This window comes from Acomys minous (genome assembly GCF_964271855.1).
Source record: "Acomys minous genome assembly, chromosome: 11".
In the NCBI taxonomy this organism is placed as follows: Eukaryota; Metazoa; Chordata; class Mammalia; order Rodentia; family Muridae; genus Acomys; species Acomys minous.
In genome coordinates, this window is record NC_140492.1 from 49,233,647 (window position 1) to 49,259,134 (window position 25,488).

General features: G+C 36.6%; 1 protein-coding gene across 5 annotated transcripts in view; it reads right to left on the minus strand.

Annotated features, from left to right (window-relative positions):
* Positions 1-25,488, minus strand: part of LOC311609169 (uncharacterized protein) — a 627,587-nt gene that overhangs the window by 321,801 nt on the left and 280,298 nt on the right. The window contains exon 1 of one of the 5 annotated variants that reach the window (XR_014783300.1): positions 20,881-20,928. The exons of 1 other annotated variant lie outside the window; for it this stretch is intronic. Coding sequence is in view for 1 of the 4 variants with exons in the window: in XM_084802004.1 (XP_084658130.1) it covers positions 1,769-1,805 (37 nt within the window). In the remaining 3 variants the exon portion in view is untranslated. Of the gene's footprint in view, positions 1-1,768; positions 1,806-9,233; positions 10,926-20,880; positions 20,929-20,948; positions 22,750-25,488 lie in introns of those variants that run through there. 3 more of the 5 variants (XR_014783301.1, XR_014783302.1, XM_084802004.1) reach the window with 3 other exon arrangements.

A 25,488-nucleotide genomic window follows, 5' to 3' on the forward strand; every position in this document is an offset into this window, starting at 1 on the left:
ATGAGAATTTATTGGGAGTAACGTTTACCAAAACTGAGCAAACAAAGAATTATTAAGAATAAAGCCCCCAGTTCTAGGTGCACTGGTGCATGACTAATCCCAGCAGTGAAGGAGCAAAGAGTGGAATATGAGGAGTTTAAGGTTACCCTCAGCTACATAACAATTTGAGGTCAGCCTTGGCTATGGGAGATTGTTTAAAAAAAGAAAATTCACAGCAGAGGAGAGCAGCTGATGACAGCAGCTGTGAAATGCTATACACAGTGGAAATCAGCGAACCCCAAAGGAATAAACTTAGAAAACTGGAAGGCCATGAAACTTACATGATTTACAAGAGAAGACCAAGCTTAATAAACACTGTGAAACACTGACGACTACGGGAGCCAGGAAAGCCAGTTCTCGGTAAAAACCTGGACATGATAGTAACACTGAAAGGACTGATGGCTTCTGGTCACATAGAGACTGGAGCTGAGAGAGTAATGGGAAGCAATGCAGTCTTACTGTACAGAGATTCTTTAGCGCATGAACGACACTGTGGGGACACTATATGGGAGCACACCATTGTAGATGAAGTGCCAAACAATGCAAAGAGGCAATGGTAACAACAGCGAGGCCAAGCCTTTCTCTTATGTTTTCCTTTAGATGTATGTATTTTACTATTTTAGGAAAATGAATGTTTTGCCTGCATGTATGAATGTGTACCACCTGCACACTTGATGCCTGAGGATGTCAGAGGAGGGTCAGAGCTGGTATTACAGATGGCTGTGGCCCAACATATGAGTGCTGGGAACCAAACTCAGGTGCTCTGCAGGAGCAAACAGTCCTCTTAGACACTGAGCCAACTCTCCTGTCTCAAGGATAAAGATTTGTAAGAGCCAATGCTAGAAACTCATAGGAAATATAGATTAAAATTAGAACCCATGTTGGCAGATAGTGCCAATGCATTATGCGACACAAAAGGTTTCATTGTTTTCTTTTGTTTTTGTTTTTGTTTTTGTTTTTTTTTATAGTAGGACACTAAGAGTTTAGCTGCTTGGAAAAAAACGTTATATAGGTAACCAAAGCAAAACTGTTGGTTTATTGTAAAAATGAAAAAAAAAAAAAAGACTTTTTGTCCTTTGCTTTGGATATGGCTATGACTCTTTGGTGAGTACTAAATTAACTTAAAATTAAAAACAAAGATACTGGTCAGGATATTGAGATCGTAATGTAACTTCACTCATGCTTGACAGAATAAACTATCAAAATTGAACAACAAATAAAATGGAACAAGAAAACTTATCACAAGTCAAGGAGACTTTCTACAATATGAAGAATACTACTAAACAGAACCAAGACTGTTACTCATGGGAACAGCAAAATAGTTTTCTACATTAATTTTTTTTGTGAGATTTTCTAAATGCGGTAAGTGTAGGCAATTATTTAGTAATTCCTTTTAGTTTTCAAATGTAATTTTAAGGTAGTTTGTGAAAAAAGGAAACTTTATTAGAAATAAACACTTAAAGTACCAAGACACAAAGGCTAGGTTTCTTAGACACACATTGGCACTCATATGTCCACGTAATCACATACGCCCATTCACACAGGTAGGCACCACAGTGAAAATGCTTCATAAGCCTATCGGAGGAAGACGCGGGAGGAAATATTTGCAGGTTCCCTTGCTATGTACTGTAATCTGACGGTGTACGCTGATGAAAGCTCATGTTATGCCACTGACCATTATTCAGTACACATTTGTTCCAAACCCCTGTATGGGAAAAATATTACTTACCAGTCCAAAATGAATGGTGTAAACTTCTAAGTAACATCTTAAAAAGAAAAACATAATTCTTTCTGTTAATTAAGTGTTCTTTTTTAAAACTGTTGAGCATTTGAAAAATAATATGCAAATATGTGATGTTACAGTGGACATAGATAATAGGTCAGTAAAATAATTTAATCAGGACATGATTTTATAGTAATATTTTTACTTTGCTACTATTCTATAAGTGAAATTTATTTACAATGGTTAAAATCTTTTTATCCAATTTGACATTAGTACTAGATAATGTAAATATATTTTTCATGTAAATTTACAACAATGAAATTTTATGATAAATATTAAATCCTTGTCTCATGTATTTTGATAAAATTTCTTCTAGGTGGCATCATTTCATTTTAGGCTTTTTGTGCTGCTTAATATTATAATTAATAATTCATATTTTTGTCTTTCCTCTCTCGTTTCTGACAACTTTTATTTTTAATCGGTGGGCATGTGCCAAATTGGTTTGTTATTTATTTATAATGGAAAATGACAAGGGAATTGAATATGTGGGATAGAGAGAGAGGGAGATATTGTCTTTCATAAGATAAAATTTTCTTAGTAATGTGGATGTTTCTTGTTCATCCTTATGGAGCCGAACATTCGTGAGAGGTTAGATGAGATGACATTGCCGTTGCATGGCAAAGCTGCGTTAAATGCATGAAATAGAATGCTATATTATTTTATAAAAATTCATTTTGTGAAGACATCTGGGCATATGCATAAAAAGAGAAAAAAACCAAATCTGTAAAAGAGTCACTATTCTGCTAAATCATATAGTGGCAATTAAGTAAAAATTCTGACAAACCAGATCTATTTGTATTCTTTCCTAAGCTAAAACATGCAAATTTAGTAGGAACAAACAGAAAATTCCAAAGATATGGGACTGAAAAAATAAAATGTTCTGTCTGTGGGGCTTTATAGAATAGAACATTAAGTAATCTCTTTAATTCTGCCCATAACCAGAAACCACATATCCTGAATGCTAGAGTGCTGATCGACTGCCAGAAAATTCAGAGATGGTTTCCAGAACATCAGCTAGCAAATCATTAGGGAGCTGGTTCTAACGAGGACCCACAGGCCCACCTAGAAACTGCCATCAAATGAAAATCTGCAGGGACATGTCCTTCAATCTGCACCAGCTCCTAAGGTACAATTAAGTTTGAGAACTACACTTTTACAGGAAAATTTGTCTATCTTACCAGAGCTTCCTACTGTCGAAAAAAAAATCCTTTCAACTCATCCTGTGTCAAATGTTAGAGAATTCAAGGAATACAGTAAAATTCATCAAATTATATATTTCTCTAAGATTTTAGGACCTCCCATTTATTAATTTAATTACCATAGTGAACCAATACTGGCCTCATACACCAGCCTCTCTGACACTGTACATTTAGACTCCAGAATTTGGAAGAAAGAGAACTTAACAAAACAGAAACAGCACTATATCTCACGAGAAACCCACTGTTTATAGATTAAAGTTGTAAAGTAATATTAAACACTTCAAAAATGTTTCTGACTTCATTTGGATAATTATTAAAATCTAGATTGTTGTTAACTTGCCATTGAGTCAGATGTGGGAACTGGTTAAATCATTGAGTGACAACTCACTTGGTGTCAATGTGAGTCAGAACACAAGCATTCTGACACATCACTGTGCTTTTCAACCAGCTCCTTGAGCAAACCTCCCCCTCCCTGCTTTTGGACACATACTCACTCTAAAGGCTCTGTAGCTAGGAGGTGTTTTGCCATGGCTATGCACATAGTGCGCGTCTTTCAAAAACATACTGTAAAAGAGCTAACCATACAATGTGGTAATCTAAGGTCATTATGATCTGCATGGTTCATCTAAGAATGGGAATACTGACCATAGGCAGTATTTATGATCTGGTTAGAGGGTGTTGGTTTGTTTTTAACTTATTATTGTAGGATTGTACAAAGCCTTTTAAAGTTTGGTGGTACTCTATATATAAGGAAAGAAGAGCTATGTATCTAACTGTAGATAGCAGCCATGGCACTACTTGGTATCTGTATTTCACGAATTAAATGTAACAAGAATAGGAAGTGGAATCTTTAGGCTACCTTTCATAATAACTGCAGCATGATGGAAGACAATAGAAACTGCTCGAATGGACATAATGTTCCTGAGATGGTAGACCTTTAACAGGGTATTTAGGATGTGCTCCTGATAGGAAGGAAACACAAAAATGACTGCCTGCACACTTTAAAAAGTCACTAAAATGCATGTTTGCGTTTTTATGGGTGAACACCACTGTGCTCGATAAGCACTTTGATTTAAATGATACAGTACTTCTAAATATGGTGTTGAGGGAGAATTCAGAGTGCTTTCCAGAAGTTAGGTCCGAGAGAAGGAGGTGAGAGAGATTAAGAGCATGTGTGCAGTTGTGTGTGTGGATTTGTACCCTAAATTTAACAGTATAATCATTCAGTACCCATAAATTTTTGGGCAACAAGTATTTTTCCTCATATCTGGAATTTATATGCATTTTTAATATGACATCCTTTGAGAATTCTTCCAAATACTCCAAATGGACTTTTCCAAATGCAAACTACCCTGATTTGGCCTTATTAGCATCTGAATGAATGTTTCCATCGGTTCCTCCAGATGGAACAGTAAGAACTGAGTTTCATTTAGAAAACAATAATTTTCATGATCAGCTGTAATATTTTCTCTACTGTCTGGAATAAGACTATAGAAATATAAAGCATTAAACATGTACCTAGATAAAAATAATTTTACAGAGCTCAACCAGTATCTGAGAGGTGAGGACAACCTGAGGTGGACTCCTTGGCTTCCTTCTGTCCAAAAATTTCCTGTTTCCCTATTTCCTATGGTTACCACCATGGAACATGTTAAAATCTCAGTAGGGACTCTGTTTCAACTTTTCCTTTAAAAACAGAGTAAAAGCTTAATGGAAAAAAAATGTCCTTCCTATCTCCATGCCAGGCACCATGTAAGATCCACAAACTTAAAATCCAGGCAAACAGTGTTTTATATGCCCCAAAACTTAGTGACAGGATGCTCCAAAAATTCCCAAATTTAGGTATGTGACTTAACTAATACGTACTATGCAATGAAAAAAATTGGAGCCATTTGTACTTTTATTAGATAGTCAATTGATTCTTTTCAGTCCATCCAAAACCATGCTACTTCCAGAACACATGGGGTGGTTTTATCAAAAAGAACTGACTGTTAAAATTATTAGGTAAAATGATTGACAGCAATCTTTATAAGCATAGGTAAAACTAAACAAATAAACTTATAAGCTATGTTGGCCACTATTTAGATCTTTTAATGTGTATAAGTAATTCTTCAGAATTACTTAAGACTTACAGAAAAACATCAGGGAAGATGAACGGGATTCAAGTAGCAGGTTAAAAAGATCATTTATCCTTTGAGGTAAAAGCTACCCACAGTTTAGGTTAGATGGCAAGTGGGTAACAGCAGATAAGCAACTCCAGGGTCATGCTAGTTTTTATTGAGACATGTTTGCAAAGCTCTGCCTTCCTCTTTTTAAAGCCTATATGTCAACAGTCTATCATATTTCAATTATCTTTATGAAAATTCCAGTGGATGTATACTATTTTCAAGTATCCAGTCTTAGTTAGAGGTAGCAATACTTGGCAACATACCACAATAAAGGCTGAAACTGTCAAAAATTTCAACTAACAAGTCAACAAACTTGTTATGATTTGAGTTTGTAATGTCTGTCATAGGCTCATGTTGTGAAGACTTGTGTCCCAGCTCTTGGCCTGATATTAGATGGTTGTGGAAACCTCAAGAGGTGTAGTCTGTTTAAAGCATATGACTAGTGGCAGGCCTTTGGAGCCTATGGCTACTTCTGGCTCTGGCCTCTTACTGTTTGCTTCCTTACCTACGGTAATGTGAACGGCCTTCCTCACATGCTTTGGCTCCCTTGAGTTGGGTGCAATCCCATGCCTTCCCTGATATAAAGGAATGAAATCTGCTAATATTGTGAGCTAAAACAAATCTGTGCTCTATCAAGTTGCTTCTGTCAAGTACTATGTTGACAGAGAAATCAGAGTAGCACGTATTTGCATGTAGACAATAAGAAAGACAAAATGGTGCTAAGAAAGATATGGTAGACAAGGCAGACACATCTATATAGAGTTTTAAGACATTTGTTCCTTATTTATAATAGTAATTTCTCCTTACATTACATATAAAGAAAGTGAGATACTTAGCCACATAGATAACATGTAATAGATTCATATTATAGGGCAAGCACCATGATGCTAAACTTATAAATATCATCTTATTTTATTTTAAACAGCTTACAAGACTATTATTGTTTGAATTTTATAAATGAGTGAGCAAGTTTAAAGTTGCTGATTGACCAAAGACATGAACTCAGATTCTGTGTGGTTTCAATCCCTAAGCTCTCAAACTTTATAAAAGTAATTCCTGACTCTAATTACATATTATAATGACCAAATATTTTAATAGTTACAAACAAATGCTAGTATAAAAAACTGAATCAGAATTTTTCATACAACAACCCAGACATGATTTGAAGCTTTCCTGGATTGCTGTAACACTCAAATTAGAGACGCACTGAGGTATGGAGTACGGCTCTCCTGAAGCTCAGTACATGTTTCCTGGGGAACGAGACAGTACTAGAACCCAAGAGTCTTCAGTTTCTTTGCAGTATCTTTCCCTGGCTTTTTCTGTCCACCTTGCTAGTCTCTGTTCTCAGGTGTATGCAGAGAAGAAAACAACATTGGAATTTTTTAATGAAATTGTCACAGCAGGATTTAGCTATAGTTCATAAACCTGTCCATATCTTCATACTGACCATAAAGAGTGAAGACAAAATTGACTTACTTATTTATTGCTCTCACTACCCAAATGGGAATACCAGGTTACCCTTAAAACATTCTTCGGCCAAAGCTAATCACTAAAACGGGCTCCTCCACAAACTTAACAGGGGAATCCAATTACTATGCTTCACAGTGCTGTTTCATATAGTATTTCAAGGCAGCTGAGAGCCATTGAATATGCAAGATAAAATGAAGGAAAACTTTCTGTCCTGGGGAGACAGTACAATTTAAAGCTGGAAGGTCTAGTTTTGTGTTTGTACTCTGACACTTTACTGCTATGACAGGAAAAGCCTAGGGTTTTCTTTCTTTTTCGGTACTGGAACTACATCTCCCTTAGGGCAGTGAATCAGAAAATGTCGCCTGTTCAGCATTTCACTAAGGACTTTCTAGAACTAGAATTGTAAGTTTGTATTCTGGAGTCATAATCATAAACTGGCGTGTTTGTGGGGAGGGAGCATTCTCTATAGTTTAATTATGGCGATGGTTCTGATCTGCATTGACCCTGATGTATACTCTCCATAGGGTAGTTGTCTAAGACTACAGGAGAATGTTCACAAATCTCTGTGTTTATTTCTATCAGGAATCTCAAATTCACTCCCAGAAATATTTAGAGAAATAATGCACCAGGCTACATTAGTTAAATAATAACCTCATTTCTGATTTTTACTTTGAATGTGTAGACGAGGCACAAGTCAACCAGAGGTTATGCAATTACCTTGGAGTCAAAGAGAAAGCAAGGAATAGAGCTGCAAAAGAAACCCCAGCATGAACTTGATTTTAATTCAATCAAACTGTTAAGGTACCGACCACGCACCCTCCACTATAATGACAATGAACCTTTTAATAAATAAGTTTTACTCCTTTTAGTTATAAAAAATAACAGTAGCTTTTAAAAGCAGATTGGCAGCTATAGTATGAACTAAGGGGTGCTTACACCAATATCAACCCTGCTTTGAAGAGTTACAATTGCCCTGATCTTTATATATGCAAAGCGTGGGCATTATCTATGTTCCTCACATCACACTTCTGATTACTACAATGGCAGAGAATATCATAAACAAAAGTAGTAATGAAAGATTTAGTTTTCATTTTGATATAGGCTCCTACAGCATTATTTGGATACTATACAACATAAACTTAATGTTAGGAAGTGCTTTGGAATGCTCTTCCCCCACCCTCCATCAGAAGTACTCTTTCACTTTACTGTAATTTATCTGATACAGCTACTAAGATGCTTGATACTTTTACATGCAAAGGTGCTGAAAAACAACAAGCAAGTGAATGGATTGCTAATGAAATTCTCTGATTGTCAAAGGCACTTTGGGATGATCAGGTGGTAAATAATAGTAAGAGGAAGAACATAAAGTGCTTAGATACTATAATGCTAGTCACCATAATAAATACAGAAGAGAGCACATAGGAATAGAATTTGCATTTTCCACAGATGCTATGTATGTATATAGAATACACAGAAGCTAATTTTTCAATAATACTGGTAAAATATTGTTCAAAATCTACTCTTGCTGTCTTCTCCCTTTAAAGGCACTATAGAGAAAAACACCCATCTGTCCAAGACTGCACGAGGAGGCTAGAAAACGAGCTGCTTAGCATGCATGAAAAGCATAAAATAAAAGCAGAAAGAAAAAAAATAACATGAATAGAATAGCAACACTTACATATAAGGCCACGTGTGTGTGTGTGTGCACGCGCGCGCACGCACACACTCACACACACTGATCATAAGAAACATCAAAGACAATGTTAGTGTGTGGCAGGAACCACAGTAAGGGTATACAAACATACTTAAAATATAGGCACACACTCTTCTGGTTTGTTGAGCATTTTTATGGTGGTGTAATTTTAAAATGGAATTCAAAAAAGAGAATAAGAAACATTTTGTTGACTGTTGTTATTGTAGTTGCCTCGTTTAACTATGAAATTCTAGTATCAATTCCATACCAGACTCTTGGGACACTTCCATGAATTCCGTGCTTAACAGGAAGCTACCCACATTCTGTTAATTAAACATACTTATTCAGAAAACCCAAACACCTGGATGTTTGGTTAAGACCTAGTCTATGCTTAGTTTCCATCTGATGAAACCAAAGAGATGCTGTGAGTAGGGGAGTCTATTAGGTATACAAGAAGTGTTAAATGTGAGTTTATGGGAAGCACAGGAAAAGGTACAAGGAGCACAGTCAAACACACCTGGACTGAGCACCCATGGACTGAATACTCCATGTAATTCAATTCTCTCCTTCCATTTGTTTTGTCCTCTTCTCAAATAAAAGATTGTTTCTATGATATTTTCTGGATCTGGTCTGTAAAAAGCAGGAATGGGCTTGCATATCCAAGTACTTTTTCAAACTCTCTCAAGTTTCCAACTTGGAGAGGACGTTAATTTCCTCAGAGAATCAGAGACAATTCGGCATAGTCACAAAGCTTTTGCATACTTGAAGAATTAGAAAACGAAAAGTTACCTCCCTTGATAAGAAGGGGCTAAGAATAATCAAATCAATAACATTAACAACAATAATCTGGATCATAGACAGTAACCGATCACAAGATTCACCTGCATTAAGGAGACTCGAGAACGAGGAGGTCATTAAGCTATGTTTCCATCTTCAGGATTCTGCCAAGCTTAGACTCTCCGGAAAGCTGTAAATACTCTCAGAACAGACTTCAGTAATGAGATTGGAATGAAGACTGGATGAAGGCATAAAAGCATCTCCCTGCCCCTTGTTCTGAAGTTAACTATTAAACCATGTGTTGTTCATCCTGATTTGGTTTACTTAGTTCTAGAAACAAGGACACGCTGGTCATATTGCCCAGGGCAACTGAACACCCAGTGAAGCCTCTGTGATGAGCATGCTCTTCCCAAGAGCCCCACTGAAAGGGCTTTGTCACTGGGCCATCAACTCTGCGCTGCTGTTGAAGGAGGCAAATTATTTTCTTCTGAAGAAAAGTTCTTCCCTTCCATTAATTTTATATTTTGGAATATTCAACACTTTTAGTCATAATCTTTTCTACTTGATTCCATTATCCTATGTCTTTCTCTCTCTGTTTCTGCCTCTCTGTCACTCTGTCTGCCTGTCTTTTGCACTCTCATTCATTCTTTTAATTATTTACATATTTCCTTGTCTGGACATTTCATCCTAGTAGAAGATGGCTTATTGTTTTTTGTTGTTGTTGTTGTTTGTTTTGTTTTTTTTACAATGCCTTAGTGTAATGGGATAGTAAAAATATTGAAGGAATTGGTTTCAATGATATATTTCAATTATGAATTTTAGTTTCATCTATGATAGAGATTATTTTGATTATTTTATTAGCTTTTCTCATGTGCTGTATATTATATTGTTTAAAATGACTACAGAAGTATTTAAAAAATCAGTAGTCACTGTTTAACCCATTTTTAAAAAACAGTTACTGCAAGGCCCATTTTATTGTTAGAGGGAGAATTTTGTTGTGGTTGCTTTCATTTTCCTCATGAAGTCACATCACCAGAGAAACACAAGACTCAAACATCATTTAAAAATGTATTGTGATTTGGATTATATCTATACTGAATCTAATCTATGTTCAAAACATACAATATGAATATAAGTGAGCACAGATGTTCAAACTTAAAACTTAAAATGATGGCCTGTTTTTCCCTGGATATTGTCTCATGTCAACAATATTTTTTGTCGGGGGGGGGGGGGAGTCCTAAACAAAATGTATCATGAACATGTGGCGATTTCCACCATATTTTTATTAACACTATTAATGAATAAGTCTCTATACTTTCGTAATGTTTACATCTATGAAAAAGATGAGATGTAAATAGCATGATAGGAGGGCAATTTTTTTCGATTTTTTTACCATTTTTTTTATTAATTTGTTCATATTACATCTTGATTGTTAGCCCTTCCCCTGTTTCCTCCCATTCTTCCCTCCCTCCCACTTCCCCCCTTCTCCCCTCCCCTATGTCTGTGATTGAGGGAGACCTCCTCCCCCTATATATGCTCTAAGATTATCGAGTCTCTTCTTGGTAACCTGCTATCCTTCCTCTGAGTGCTGCCAGGCCTCCTCATCCAGGAGACATGGTCAGAAAAGGGGCACCAGAGTTCATGTGAGAGTCAGCTCTCACTCTCCACTCAACAGTGGAGAATATCATGTTCGTCGGCTAGGTCTTGGTAGGAGTTCGAAGTTTACTGCCTATTTCTCCTTGGCTGGTGCCTTAGTTTGAGGAGGACCCCAGGACCCAAATCTGCCTGTCATAAAGTTCTTCTTGTAGGTTTCCAGGACCCTGTGGGTCCTACTATTTCCCCATTCTTCCATGCTACTCTTGCCTAAAGTCTCAATAGGATGTCCTCTCCTCTGACCCACTTTCTTGGTAAGTAAAGTTTTTCATGGGACTTAACCCTTGGACTAGTGTTTTGATATAAGTGAGTATATACCGTTTGTCTCTTTTTGCTTCTGGGTGAACTCACTCATTATGATAATTTCTAGGTCAATACATTTGTCCACAAATTCCGGAATTCCTTGTTTTTAATAGCTGAGTAGTACTCCATAGTGTAAATGTACCACAGGGTCAATTTTTAAAAGACTCTTTAACAGCAGATGTTGACTCATAACACACTAATATAAGTGATCAATACATTAACAGAGGAAATCAAGTTGAAGAGACTTGAGATAAAAGGAAAAAGTACTCAGTCATACTGACGTTTGTAAAATTTATCAATATTAATCTACTTTTAAAACAGTATTTGGGGCTGGGAACTGGACTCAGTAGTTTTCTTACCTTTTGAGCATTCTTTTCAATGTTAATTTTTTACTGACTGTTCAGTTTTTAAAATATCTACTTTCAATTTGGAGGAATAAAAATAGGACATAAAAAAAGGACATCAACGTTGATAATTTTTTACTTTTGTTTTGAAATTAACTATGTGCTAAAATTCATAGCATAAAATTTAGCATATTAGAACTTTTAGGTCCATCATTTAAGAAGTTGAGGTTAAAGTTTTCTCATCTATTAAGTGAAGAGAACAGAAGTATTACAGAGGGCTATTTTTTATTAAAATGGCTAGAAAGAGAGGTCACTGAGTAAATGGCAACCAAGTCACCACACACAGTAAAACCCAAGTAAAAAATATTTCTTGGCCTGTTGTTCTATTAGGTAGGGCCAGTATCCATGCTACAAAAGCCATTAAGCCTCAATAATTTGGGCATTTAAAAATACTCTTCATAGAGTCTTTAATGACATTTCCCAAAGGTCAGGCTAGCTTATGCTAGTATAGAGCTGCTGCATCTGAAGGGAATTATTTTATTTGGTTCAGAAAAAATGTCTTGCTCCCAAAATTTAGGAGCATAAAGACCATGCCATAAAGGAAAAGAGGGATGTTTTAGAAAAACTAGGGTAAAAATCTGTAATTAAAAGTGAATGTAGATTCTTAGGATAAAGTCAATGTCACAGTGAGAAGAAATCCACTCTAGACAAACAGCCTGCTGATCAGGAAGAGTGGAAAGACTTTAGGCGGCTGAAAGAAAAAGAAGAATAAAGTGCAGTACAGAGGCTTCCAAGAGGACAAGCTAAAGGGTGCTCAGAAGCCCAAAGGGAGGGGTCAGCAAGACTCCAGGACAGTGGACGTCAGTAGTAACAAAGCAAGGAGGGTTAGAAATGAAATCCTTAATGTGCATATTCCAAGGAGGTGCTAATTACAAAAAGTACAAATATTGATGGGTTAAATTAGACAAGGAGAATATAAAGCCGAACACGGACAGCTCTGAGGGGGAAAATAGGCAGCTTGGTACTCAACTGTCATCACAATTCATTTGTGTTTCACATCCCACTGTTTGTGACATTAACAGAATTTCGAATTTAGCAATGAACTATTTTTATTGTGAGTCTCTGCAGCCATTTTCCATATGCATCTATTGCAGATAGCAATAATAGCCTTTTGATCTTTAAAATGCTTCCACCTATAATATTCAGATCAGGGGTCACTTAGGAGTTTTTCAAGTATTTCTCTTTTCTATAACTTCAAGTAAAGCACGAAGCCCATATTATTTGGTCATTTCACTAAGAACAATAAAAAATCATTGGAAGCCTTTGTTTTTATTATCATTTTCATAAGATTGGGTTAGTTTGAGAGTTTTGAATTGTATTTTCATTTAACTAAAATAATTATAACACCTTTTCCACGGAGGCATTTAAATATATCAAATTTACATCTAGATTTCCTATGTGTCAAATATTAGGCAAAACAATTTCAAGTGTTATAATTTACATACTCATATATTAGTGCATGTTACATATTAATATATATTAATGAGCTTATGATTATTGTCTAAAAATTCTGTTTTATTACTGTTGTGTTTATTAGAGTTGGTAGCAGATACCATTCACTGAGTATCCATTATTTACCAAGATATATCAAAAAATTTACTACAGACCATAAATACATACCAATGATGATGTTAATGGTTCATTTTTTCATTTGAGGGTTTAAAACAAACAAAAAACCCAAGATGCTTATGGCCATATGAGCTGTAGATAGGAGAGGTGATGATGACAAGTGTAGCATACTCTGTGTAAAAACATGGCCCATGCTCTCTCCATGATGGACTTCTGCTTCTATGACTGAAGCAAGGGTATAGTTTTTAAGTGAACATATGGCTGGAAATACAATTCGGTGGTAGAGTGCCTGCCTAGCATGTGCGGGCCCTAGGTTCAGTCCCCAGCACCACAGCAAACAAACAAACAAACAAAGTATTTCAAATAAGAAAATACATTGATTCCATGGCATCATTTTCTTAGCATCTACATTACAACGGAGCATCTGGATTGGTCTCACATACTTTTCCTGTTATTATATATTCAATTGGATAAGCATTCTCAGGTGCCTACTCTGTAACCCCAACTAGGCTAGTGATCTTAGTTTATTAATTTTCATGCTTAAGCACAGATTTGATGATTATAGCGTCTTCCTCTAGAAGATGTCAATTTTAGGCAAAATTGTATTTTTTTTTCTTTTCCACAAATGGTGCTTAAAGAGAGCTACACTACCTTATCATCACTGGGGTTCAGACTGAAAAGTTCTTTTAATTTAAGTCCCATACTGTGAAATAAACAACACATAATGCAGATTCAAGCACAAATTCTACAAAGAAACAGAACTTTGCTTTGTATAGTATCATGTATATATTAAGCTAACTCCCATTACATTTATACATATATTCATATATAAAACCTATATTTTTCTCAATATATATTCCAAAGGCGATATCTCTGAGTCACCTTCAAAAGGAAATTTGTATTGAATTATTTTGTCAGTAGGACTAATACAGTTACAATGGAAAAATATATTTTCAGCATGTTCCTGGGTAATGATACAAAAGTAATAATCATAATAGCAACCACAACTTTCCAATGTCTCAAGTGTTACAATTAACTGTTCAAAGGCATTATCTTACTAATTTCTCAAAATTCTGTAAGGGGGTATGAAGTGTTAATAATCCGATTCTACAGAACAGGACACTTTAGGCACAAAAGCCATATAACTTGTCTGAGATGAGTGCCAGCAAGGAGGTAAGAGCAAGGTTTGACCCCCAAAGCCTGCCTCTCTTATGTGTTTTAGGTGGAGGCCATGACAGATATTCTACATTTTAATAACGCTACCTTTTGGCTGATGTAGCTGTACTACTGGGCTTGGGACCCTTCTGGTCTGTAAGCTTAAACTTAAAGATAGCTAATGAGTCAAAGTCTGAGGCTGCCATTCATACTATTTGCCAATTAAAACGCTCCCTTCTGAGAAGGTGTGACAAGCCAGCTCAAGCTTAGAGCATAACACATGCTTTAAAAAGTACCTGAAGTGAGGTCAAGCAAGGGCTCAGGTTAGGAGCTCTTACTGTTTTTGCAAGGGAGCCAGTACTGGTTGTCACTTCCCAGTTCCCACATGGCAGCTCAGTCACCTGTAAACTCCAGTTCCAAGGACCTGAGACATCTTCTGACCTCTGTCAGACATGCACATGGTACACATACACACATGCACATGGTACACATACACACATGCACATGGTACACATACACACATGCAGGCAAAATGTTCATACACTTACAGTAAAAAAAAGTTTTTAAAAGTGCCCGATGAATAATAAAAATGGCATGTGTAAGTGGTAAATTAACAGGTAATTATTTTCCTTTTATTTTTCTTTCTTCAGTATACTTTCTAACCATTTAAAATACTTTATTACAGGCACATGCCAAATTCTAAGCAATGAAAAACTTAGAACTTTACTTACTGAATTTTTTCATTTTGCGTTATTATTGGGCTGTTAATATCAGGTAAATGTGTTCCATTTTCTGGTCTTCTCCAGCACTGTGTTTCTTAGTCTGCTCCCTGATAACTTTACCACCATCACACATTTACCTTCTGTCTTCTCTACTGTAGCTGAATCCCCTCCCATACGACTCTAGTAGAATGCAATGCTTTCTGAGCACCTACCACTCACCACTCAGCTCTATGAAGAAACTCAAGCACACATTCTCAGAAGAAAGAGCTGAAAGCAATTGTTGACTCCCTTAAAAGATATGTAGATTTCCTGCACAGAAGTTTCCCTCAAGGAAGCTCCTGGACCCACAGGTCTACTTTGTATCTGCAGCAGATGAGGGAAAAAATATACCCCACCCAATGACACAATAGAAGTCATAGGGAACAGAGAAGGTCATGTCTCAAAAAGCACCTTCTTTCTATAGATATAGTGCATTCCATTCTGTTTAGTCATTTATCCCTTCTTACTACAATATAATAGAGATCCTTGAAGGGTTTTTATTGAGGCCAACATTTTATCTTATTTGCTATTATCTCTAGTTCCTAAGAATGATCATGGTAGCATAATATTCTCAATACGCATATGAAAAGAGGGAAACAAGATCATGATGATGATGATGATGATGATGTGGGGTGTGTGTGGGTGTGGGTGTGGGTGGAGGGGGGTAAAATGTACACACTATTTCTTATGTTGTCCTGGAATAATGAGGAAGGTCACCTTAAAAATTCCAGGAAAACATAACCCCCCAATAAAATAGCAAGTTCTCTTTCTGTTTCTGAGCCGACTGCTTGTTAAGTTCCTTCATGAGCCATACATTCCCTGTAGCATTTTAGTACTCAATTTCTGCTACTATAGTAATTATTGCAGTAATAATACTGTTTCTTGAGTATTTTTCTCTAAGTGCTACATATTGTGATTTGCATCTTATATGCATTTAATACTCAAAAACTAACAAGTATTTATTCATTATGTTTGTATGTGTTGGGGTGGGGTTTGTGTGGTGTGTCTGCCACAGCGCATGTTGGAGGTCAGAGGTCAACTTCCAGGAGTTGTGAGTTTCATCGTGTGCATTCTCGCTTTCCTCCATTTGTGTTCTGAGAATCAGTTTAAGATTTTTCAGATTTGGAGGCAAGGTCCTTTACTTGTTGAGCTATCAAAAAAACAAAAAACAAAAAACAAAACACTAATAATTTTGTGTGTGCACTGGAGGCTGTGTAGAGATCAAATGACAACTTGCTGAAAGTGGTTCTCTCTTTCCACAATGTAGGTTCAGGGGACGGAACCCAAGTTGTCAAGCTTGGTGGCAAGAGCCATTGTTTGCTGAACCTCTCATTACCTCCCATATTCATTTCTTCAGATCATGCCCAAGGTAATGACTATTAGGAATCCAATTTAACAGAGAGGCACAGTGAGACAAATGATGCCCAATATCTTGTCCAAGATTATTCAAATAGAAATGAGTCAAGAATCGGCACCAAGGAGCATGACTCTAACATACATTCTAGGTGGAGGCTACAACAAGTGTTATAGGATGTTTGCTCAGGAGGCTGCTGTATTCATATTTCGAACTTGTAGAACAAAGAGTTCTGGGTAAGAGCAGCCAGAGCTCCTTTGTATGCAGTGTCACTCATCAGCTAGATAGTCTGTCTAGGCTTCAGTATCTTGCAGAACAGCTTAGACAACAGAAGGGAGAAGAAACGAGACATGGAGGTCATAACACCTAGTGACAGGTGTACGCACAAACCTCTCTGCCTCTGTCTCTGTCTCTCTGTATGTCTGTCTTTTTATCTGTCTCCCTCCCTCTCTTCCTTCCGTCCTCTCTGTTTCTAAAAGGATCTTTATAACAAATCATTGATTAGTGGTGGGAGATATGTATTTAGGAGGTCACTGTGACACTTCCTCCAGGCCCAGTGTTAGAAGATAGTCTCCCACTGAGGAAAATGGAGGGTCTGCAGAAGCTTCTTTCCATCCTCTGAGTGGTATCAGTGTACTACTAGATGCAATTATTACCAATGTCTATGTAGAATCTTGAATTACCACCTGATCTCCTGATCAGTTTATACACAATTCATGTTTATCTTAATTTGGATAATGTAATATCCAAATAACAGAGAATTATCGTCATTGTGAAGTGTTTCACACAACAGAGAGACCATCTTTTAGTAGTCAGACCCAGCACAAGACATGGTACACTGAAGTTCCCACCAATTACCAAAAACATTTTTAATTTTTGTCAGATAGTGATATCTAGTGTAAAGGCTCAAGCATGTCGTGTTGTTCTGAGCTACACTATTACAGTTTTATTACACTTATCACACAGCACTGAATATACATTAATCTTTAGTTCGTGTTATAATAATGAACTCTCACCAGCTGTGCTTCACATACCATAAAGTTTAAGGTCACAATTTTAAACACTTGTTTTCAAATTCTAATATGCATGACTAATCTAGATAGTCTTTTAAACTGTACATCCCCAAATGCCATCTTCACAGGTTTTGATTCAGAAATTCTAAATTTCTAAAACATGCCTTTGCGTTCCTGCTACAGGTGGTCCCTGCCCACCTTTACTCATCATCCTTTGAAAGTTAAGAGACCAGCTTAGCAAATGAAGTGTATCCATCAAAATTGCCTGTGAGAAGAGGAGACCATTTGCTAAAACCTTTGAAAGAAGAAAGAAGGCTAAGGTGAAAAGTGCTAAATTTTAAGGCAGAAAGGGCTCTTTTAACCCTTTATAAAGACTGACAATTTGCTTAAAGTAGAAGTGGAAGAACATCAGCCCCAGAACAGTGCTTTATGCACATCCTGCACCAGTAATACCAATTCAAGAAGTTTGTTTGAGAAAATGTGTTTTATGGCCATGACAAATGTAGGCGAAATGTCTGACTTTATATATATATATTAGTTTGAAGATCTCTTTTCCACTTAAATCCTTATTTTCCGTAAGAACTTGGTTCATCAACTTGACAGCACTCACACTCCCTCCCCTTCCACCTTGTCCCCCCTCCTTCTGCCCCCTCCTCCCATTCCTCCATCTCGTCTTGCCCAGATGGAAGTAATAACTGACACATCCACATCTCAGGATGCATTGCTTCCACTTCCCAGCTGCTTCTTAGGACACTGCAATCCATAACTCTTTTCAGTGGAAGTTTCCTGGCATCTTAGCATTGTCTTCTCTAAATTATAAGCCCATCATTTAAAGAAACTTTAGTGAGGAATGAGAGAATTTATTTTACTTTGCAGATGCTGTGGATTGCATAACTTGCCACATTTTTTTTAATTGGGCTGCAAGAATGCTGAAACTGTATAGTACTCTGGCAAGTGGTCTGTGTATCCACCTCACGCCTGATTCCACTTTCACATCTATCTTGATTTAACATTTTGTTTTATTTCATCTTTATTACATACTTATAATTCATGTACTTTTGCTTCATTGATAGTTTATTTATCTCTGTTAACCATGTAAATTCCTTAATTGGAGCAAGGTATCAAAAGTAACAAAATTAAAATGTGTATATGAGCATGTATGTACATTTGGTATATAGATCATGAATATCTAAATTATCAAATTAAAATCAACTTCCTAAAAACAACAGATTTCTCATAGGCTGTAGACTACAAGATAAGAGATTCATCAGGCACATTCATTTGTAGTTCTACAATTTGTGGAGGTACAAATTAAAATTCTACCAGTAAACAATCTATAGGAACAGAACAGTCATTTTCATCAGTAGGTCATTTTAATTTGTTGATATGAATATCAACTATAGCTCCTTTAAAAGTATTTGTTTAATTTTTAGACTTAAAAAGTTCTTTGGCATAATCACCCATTCAAGTGCATGATTCTGAGAACTAGTAATCTGCCCTTGTTTGTCTTTGATAATGAGCCATCCAGGCTGCTCAGATTTGAGTACAGATTAGATATGCCATATATAGTGATATTCATCTTGGCCTGTCCTTAGATGGCCACTATAGGATGCTCACAGTTATACTACAGTATACTGTATTTGGAATATATAATACTGTATTCGGAACTAAACATGATTTTTGTTCCTTTATTATATTTTTATTTTCAAATCCTTCCAGATGTTAAGGAAATATGCTAGTAACATCCAGGGACAATGTCAATTTATCCTTGGTTTCGTTTTCTGTTGTTACCACCCCCAGTGGACAACCAAAGCATCACAGTTGGGTTACCACTGTGCTCCAGCCTGAACTCTCCATGTCTTCTCCAACTCGTCTCTACACAGTCCAATAGTCACCACCTTCTGTTTCTTGAAGTCACTGTGAGTTTCACCACCAATAACAAGCTCAAAACTTCAATCACATATTCATATTGAGTGGGTTAAATGAGACTGGATCACTAATAACTTGCCGTGGGTTCACATCATTACACAACACTTTGGCATTACTGCCCATGTATCAGAAAGTAATAACAATATTTTCTTAGAAAATAAAAAAGTATGGGGAGTGCTAGGCACTTCTATAAACCAGAGTGCTCAGTATTAAGATCTTGCGCAGAACTCTGGCTCTGATTTTCTGCCTTTCCAAGTCCTCATAATGCTGTGATGCCCATAATAAAGAAGGCAGATGGCTTGTCCTCTGAGCATATGCTGTAAGTGCCCTCTTTGCTATTTCAGAATAAGGACCAAATTTGCCCTCTAATACTCATAGAAAACTTTAAAGAGGCTGACTCTCTGAGAAAATCTGGTCCAGTAGAAATTCAGTCTTTAAAAAATTACATTTTCTACACTTTGAGTCCTATTCTACATGCTAAAACAAACTAATCTCTAAGTAAGACAGAATACAGTAAAAAAGACTCATAACTGGTAACATATTGTTTGGGTCAAGAAACAGATTAGAAGGCAAAAAATCTGTTTTATTTATTTATATTTTAAAATTCTAAGTTTCTGAAAGCTAATGTAGTTGACTGTGATTTAATTTCTATATAACTGCTGGATTTTCCATTTTTATTCTTCTTCTTCTTATTACTATCATGTCAATGTTTTATTCTTAAAGCACTTTGCAATTATTAATTAGTTAATTTAGTCTAAATCATATTTATGCCTTTGTTTTAAATCCATGTTCTTTGTAGTTATTACTAGGCTAAAATGCTATTTCGCCAGCCAATTATTCTCATTTCAAAATCAGCTTGTTGTCAATGACAACACCTTTTCTAGGTTTTCAAAGAACATTTGATTCATCCTCAGTAGACACACATATTTTTGGGTGCTGTTCACAAAATCTAACTACACTTATAAAAGAGCACGTCTGTTTACTATCTACATTTTATACATGAGTCTTCATTTCCTTACATTTTTAACTCTATTTCATTACGTTTAGTTCTGAAAAAGGCTTTAACGCTGTTTCTTGTATCTTACAATGACCTCAAAACTCAGGAGTCCGAGCAACATTCCAGATGAAACACACACACACACACACACACACACACACACACACACACACACACTGACAATAAGGACACTTTGGTTATTAGAAGAGCTCGGAGCTTACCAACTACTTGAAAACTGTTATGTTCCCGTAGACATTTCAACAGTACTGGCTAGGCCCTAATGTAAAACAGTGTTTACTTTTAAAAATAAATGTAATAGTTGTACCCCCATGCGTTTGGGACACTGCTAAGACGCACCAGAATTAACAATGTTGAAAGTAACAGATCTTAAAATCCAGTCATCATTTTGTACATAGTCACAAATATCTGAGCAAAATTGAAACTATTTTTGGGACAAAATATTAACATATTCTCTTTTCCTTCGGAGAAAGACAAACAACTTGAGAAAACACCCTCCTTTCCACGACTCTAACTTTCACAATAAACACAGCACAGAAACTAAACTCTCAACTTAGAAATACGCAGAGCTGTGCTTCCAGACGCTGCAACTCACCAGACGCAGAGCCACGTTCCCATCTCCTCTTGTTCTCTCACTTCCCATGCACACGCAGTCACACTTACCTGCACAAGTCCCAGACATCAGTCTATGTGTGTTTTTTTGAAATGAACTCTGTACCGATGCATTTTTCTGTGTTTCTTTCTAACCCTCGGGAATGCTAAGAATTTAGGAAGAGAGCCACAGCTTAAGAGAGCAATTATTTGCCAGTAAATACTCAATTTGCTTGTCCTGTGATTTTTCTTCTAACTTGCATATTCAATAATCCGTCCCTGACTGCGTCATGAGCACAAAAAGTCTTTTCTCCAAAGAACACTTTCGCCAATCAACCTTCAGCCATGCCAGGGCACAGCTCGTCAGGGTGATTTGTTAGCTTTAATTAATAATTCCTCATGCTGGCCATTTTCACAAATAACACAGTGAGACTGCGACACAGGATGGCTGTGATTCAGGCCGATAAAAATACAGGGGAAAGGGGGTGGAGAGGGGTGGGAGAATTCAGACGCCGTTTGTAAACACGTGCACTCATACTCTTTCAGTTTACAGTATAGGGGACACTGCAGCTGAATTCCCGTGTTATGTCCACCAATTTGTATTCAGATGGAAGCCATATGTTCTTCCCCTTTTATCAGCTAAGGCCTCCCGGGTGCCAACACCGGCACTGGGCAGACAACATTTACAAAGGAGGTCTCTAGCCTCGGCATTGCAAAAGTTTACTGCAGGGTGAAGTTGAGAAATCAGACGTATACAGCACTTCTCAGTGAGCTTGTGTAACAGCCTGGAACACAGAAGTACAAGTTGTGAGTGTCAGGTTTTCTCTTACTAGGCTGTGTGACACTGGACATTTCAGTTAGCCTGTAACAAAATGTTCAGGCCCAGTCCTCAAAACAGTAAAGCAACAATGGGGCATTTGTTCAGATAGGGCACATTTATTGACTTTTAGCTACATATCACATATCATATTAAAGCCTAAGAATTTTGGTTGAAAAAAAAACAAAATAAAACAAAAACCTCTCGCAGCTTGCTGACACAAACCATGCATCTTTTCAAAGCACATTGATAATAGTGCTTGAGCAAAGCAACATAGCAGGTAGCATGTAAACAGAAGTGAAAATTAATAATGCTTTCCATGGGGTTCCATTATGCAGTCACTCATGGACAACACACTTAAGCCCTGCTGTAAAAGATATACCCAGAGTAAACAAAACAAAACAAACAAATAAATAAATAAAAGAAAGAAAGAAAAAAGACAGATAGGCAACAACAACAACAAAAATGTCTTTTCAAAGATTAGAATATGTCCCTCAAAACAACTAAAGAACTCAGAAGCTAACATGTTCATAGTCAATTTCAAAAGTGTCACAGTCACTTGAAGAAAACAAAAATACATAGGAAATTTTATTCACGTTCCTTGTCTGATGTGTGCAATGGTAAGTTTGTTAATTTATTAGATAGATATTAATTAAGAATCTATTCTGTATCAGAAACTGGATAATATTGGCCATAAGAGAGGAATAAAGTGGAGGCTCTATTTACAGGAAATTTATAATTTAATTACTAAAGGCTAAGAAAAAATTCACCTTTATATAGAAAACTAAACATATCACAACCATGTAGACAAGCATGAACCAGGCACTTAGACATGACACACGAGCTGTTTCTGAAGGTAGACCAGGAGTACCAGTGGTAGGAAGACTGTTCTGTGGAGAAGCAAACCTTTGAACCTTTTCTAAAACTATTACTAGAATCAGATTAGCAGTTCTAGGAACTGGGAGATTTAGTGCATAGTAATTTCAGATAAATGCCTTAGATAGTAACCATCTCAGGATTTAAAAACAAGTCTATTAAGAAACAAAGTCGTTCTTTTTTTTTTCCTCCTTTATTAATTTATTCTTGTTACATCTCAATGGTTATCCCATCCCTTGTATCCTCCCATTCTTCCCTCCCTCCCAATTTCCCCTTATTCCCCTCCCCTATGACTGTTCCTGAGGGGGATTACCTCCCCCTCTATATGATCATAGGGTATCAAGTCTCTTCTTGGTAACTTGCTGTCCTTCCTCTGAGTGCCACCAGGTCTCCCCCTCCAGGGGACATGGTCAAAGGTGAGGCACCAGAGTATGTGAGAAAGTCATATCCCACTCTCCACTCTACTGTGGGGAGTGTTCTGTCCATTGGCTAGATCTGGGTAGGGGTTTAAGGTTTACCGCCTGTATTGTCCTTGGCTGGTGCCTTAGTTTGAGCGGGACCCCTGGGCCCAAATCTGCCTATCATAATGTTCTACTTGTAGGCTTCTAGGACCCTCTGGGTCCTTCTACTTTGCCTTTCTCCCATGATTCTCTCATCTAGAGTCCCACTAGAATGTCCTCTCCTCTGTCTCAGTTTCCTGGTAAGTGAAGGCTTTCGTGGGACATGCCCCTTGGGCTAATATGCAGATATAAGTGAGTATATACCATTTGAGTCTTTCTGCTTCTGGGTTAACTCACTCATTATGATCATTTCTAGCTCAATCCATTTATCCACATATTTCGGGAATTCCTTGTTTTTAATAGCTGAATAGTATTCCATAGTGTATATGTACCACAGTTTCTTTATCCATTCTTCTATTGAGGGACAACAAAGTCGTTCTTAAACTATAATGACTCGTCATCATCAGGAAGGTATGTGGCATCTCCAACAGAGGCACAAAGAGGGGTATGCACTGTCTTTCTCACAATCCTGGGGTCCCAGGCAAGTAGGAGTCTAGTAGTACACACTGGCTTTTTGTGTTTTCCTGCCCATTTTCATTTGTTCATCACATGCATGCGTGTATATTCAATCACTTCTGTTTGTATTGTGCCAGAAGACAAATCATATGAGTTTACTTAGCAGCCACAGGTAGCCTCAGTCAGGGAACACATGCTATGCATGACAAGTGGGGAAGCAATGATATATCTCATAATGGCTTCTTCAGAGAATACAGATCTTCTTGGGGACTGGATGGCATTCTCGATGGTATTGAACATCTGCTTTATATGATATTCAAAATGTAAAGAAGCATGTGGGATACCAAACATGTAAGTTGGTCATATATAGCCATTTAAAGAATTTGTGCAGTTCATTTATCCATTCACTGCATATTTATGAAGCTTGTGCTACCTATTTGTGTAGCACTCGTTAGGAATAATAATTAGACTATAAAACATATGTTGGTGGCTAATGTAAGAATTTTATATAAACATATATTTACAAAAGCATCATACTTAATCATCAGAAAAACTAAGGTAGGTCTTATTTCATTTTCATTTAAGAGATTATAAATCTCACAAGTAGTGAAACTAGATATACATTAAAATTCTAAACATTAAGACCTCTGTTACTAAAAATAGTCTTAATGTTATACTTACATAGGCACATTTATGATACTATCTTTAATCTAAAAAATTCACATAGTTTTGAATTTATTTTTAAAAGTGAATGTAGCTGTATCCCCACAAATAAAACTGGGATATAACACTATGGTATTTCCAGTCTAGTAGGCTGCATTATGAGAAAAAAATGGCAAGGACATGTTTCAAGTGGTTAAAGCAAGCAAGCAAACAAAGATACACAACACAACTTATATTTCCAAACTATATATACTTTTAGGATGCAAGACACAACTGTCTATATAATGAGACAGAAAAGACAGGGGTTTAAAAAGAGTGAAGGCAGACTTTCAGCTATGAAGACCTGAGCCTGAAATATAGCTTTGTCACTTATTAGCTGTATGTCCAGGGTCAAATTATTTAGCTTCTCTGATACTCAGCTACTTACTTATAAAACAGCTTGTTATTAAGGACTATAATAAATATACTTAAGATGTGTAACACTGAAATTATTGAGAAGTACATATTATATGGTGTTTTAACTATTCAGAGTGAGGCAAACACATGCAATCACAATTTACTATTTTTGAGCAAATGATGCATACATAGGACTATTAAAGGCTGCTATCACAATAAATATAAATAAATTAGTGAAAACAAGTTGGATTTGGTAGTCTGGTAGTTTTCCTTCAAAGATGTTTCTAATATTACTGAAATGTAGTTTTTAAAAAACAGCTAAGAGACAAAATATAGACAGAGGAATACATGTTTATAATAAATTCTTATTTTTACAAGGACTAATATATGATCAACATACTTTATTTATTTACTTATATATTTATTTATTTATTTTAGGTTTTTAAAAACAGGGTTTCTCTGTGTAGTCCTTGCTGTCCTGGAACTCACTTTGTAGACCCGGCTGGCCTCCAACTCAGAGATTCACCCGTCTCTGCCTCCTGAGTACTGGGATAAAAGTGTATGCTACCACTACCCTGGCTAACTTTTCTTTAAAGGAGATTGAATGGCTTAGTTGGGACTATATGGAACAGGCACCACTCTGCATAATCACATGTTGCCTCCATGCCACTATTAGTATTTCTCTGGCCTGTGGTACTCTGATGGTTTCTTTGTATTTCTTCTGTTCGGACACTGGCTTTAGTAGAACAATCTTGAACTCTTGACATAAACTATGGATCAAATATTGATGGAACATGTTCAGTTATGGTTGTAAAACTAAATTCAGGTCAAATGGGTATGTAAC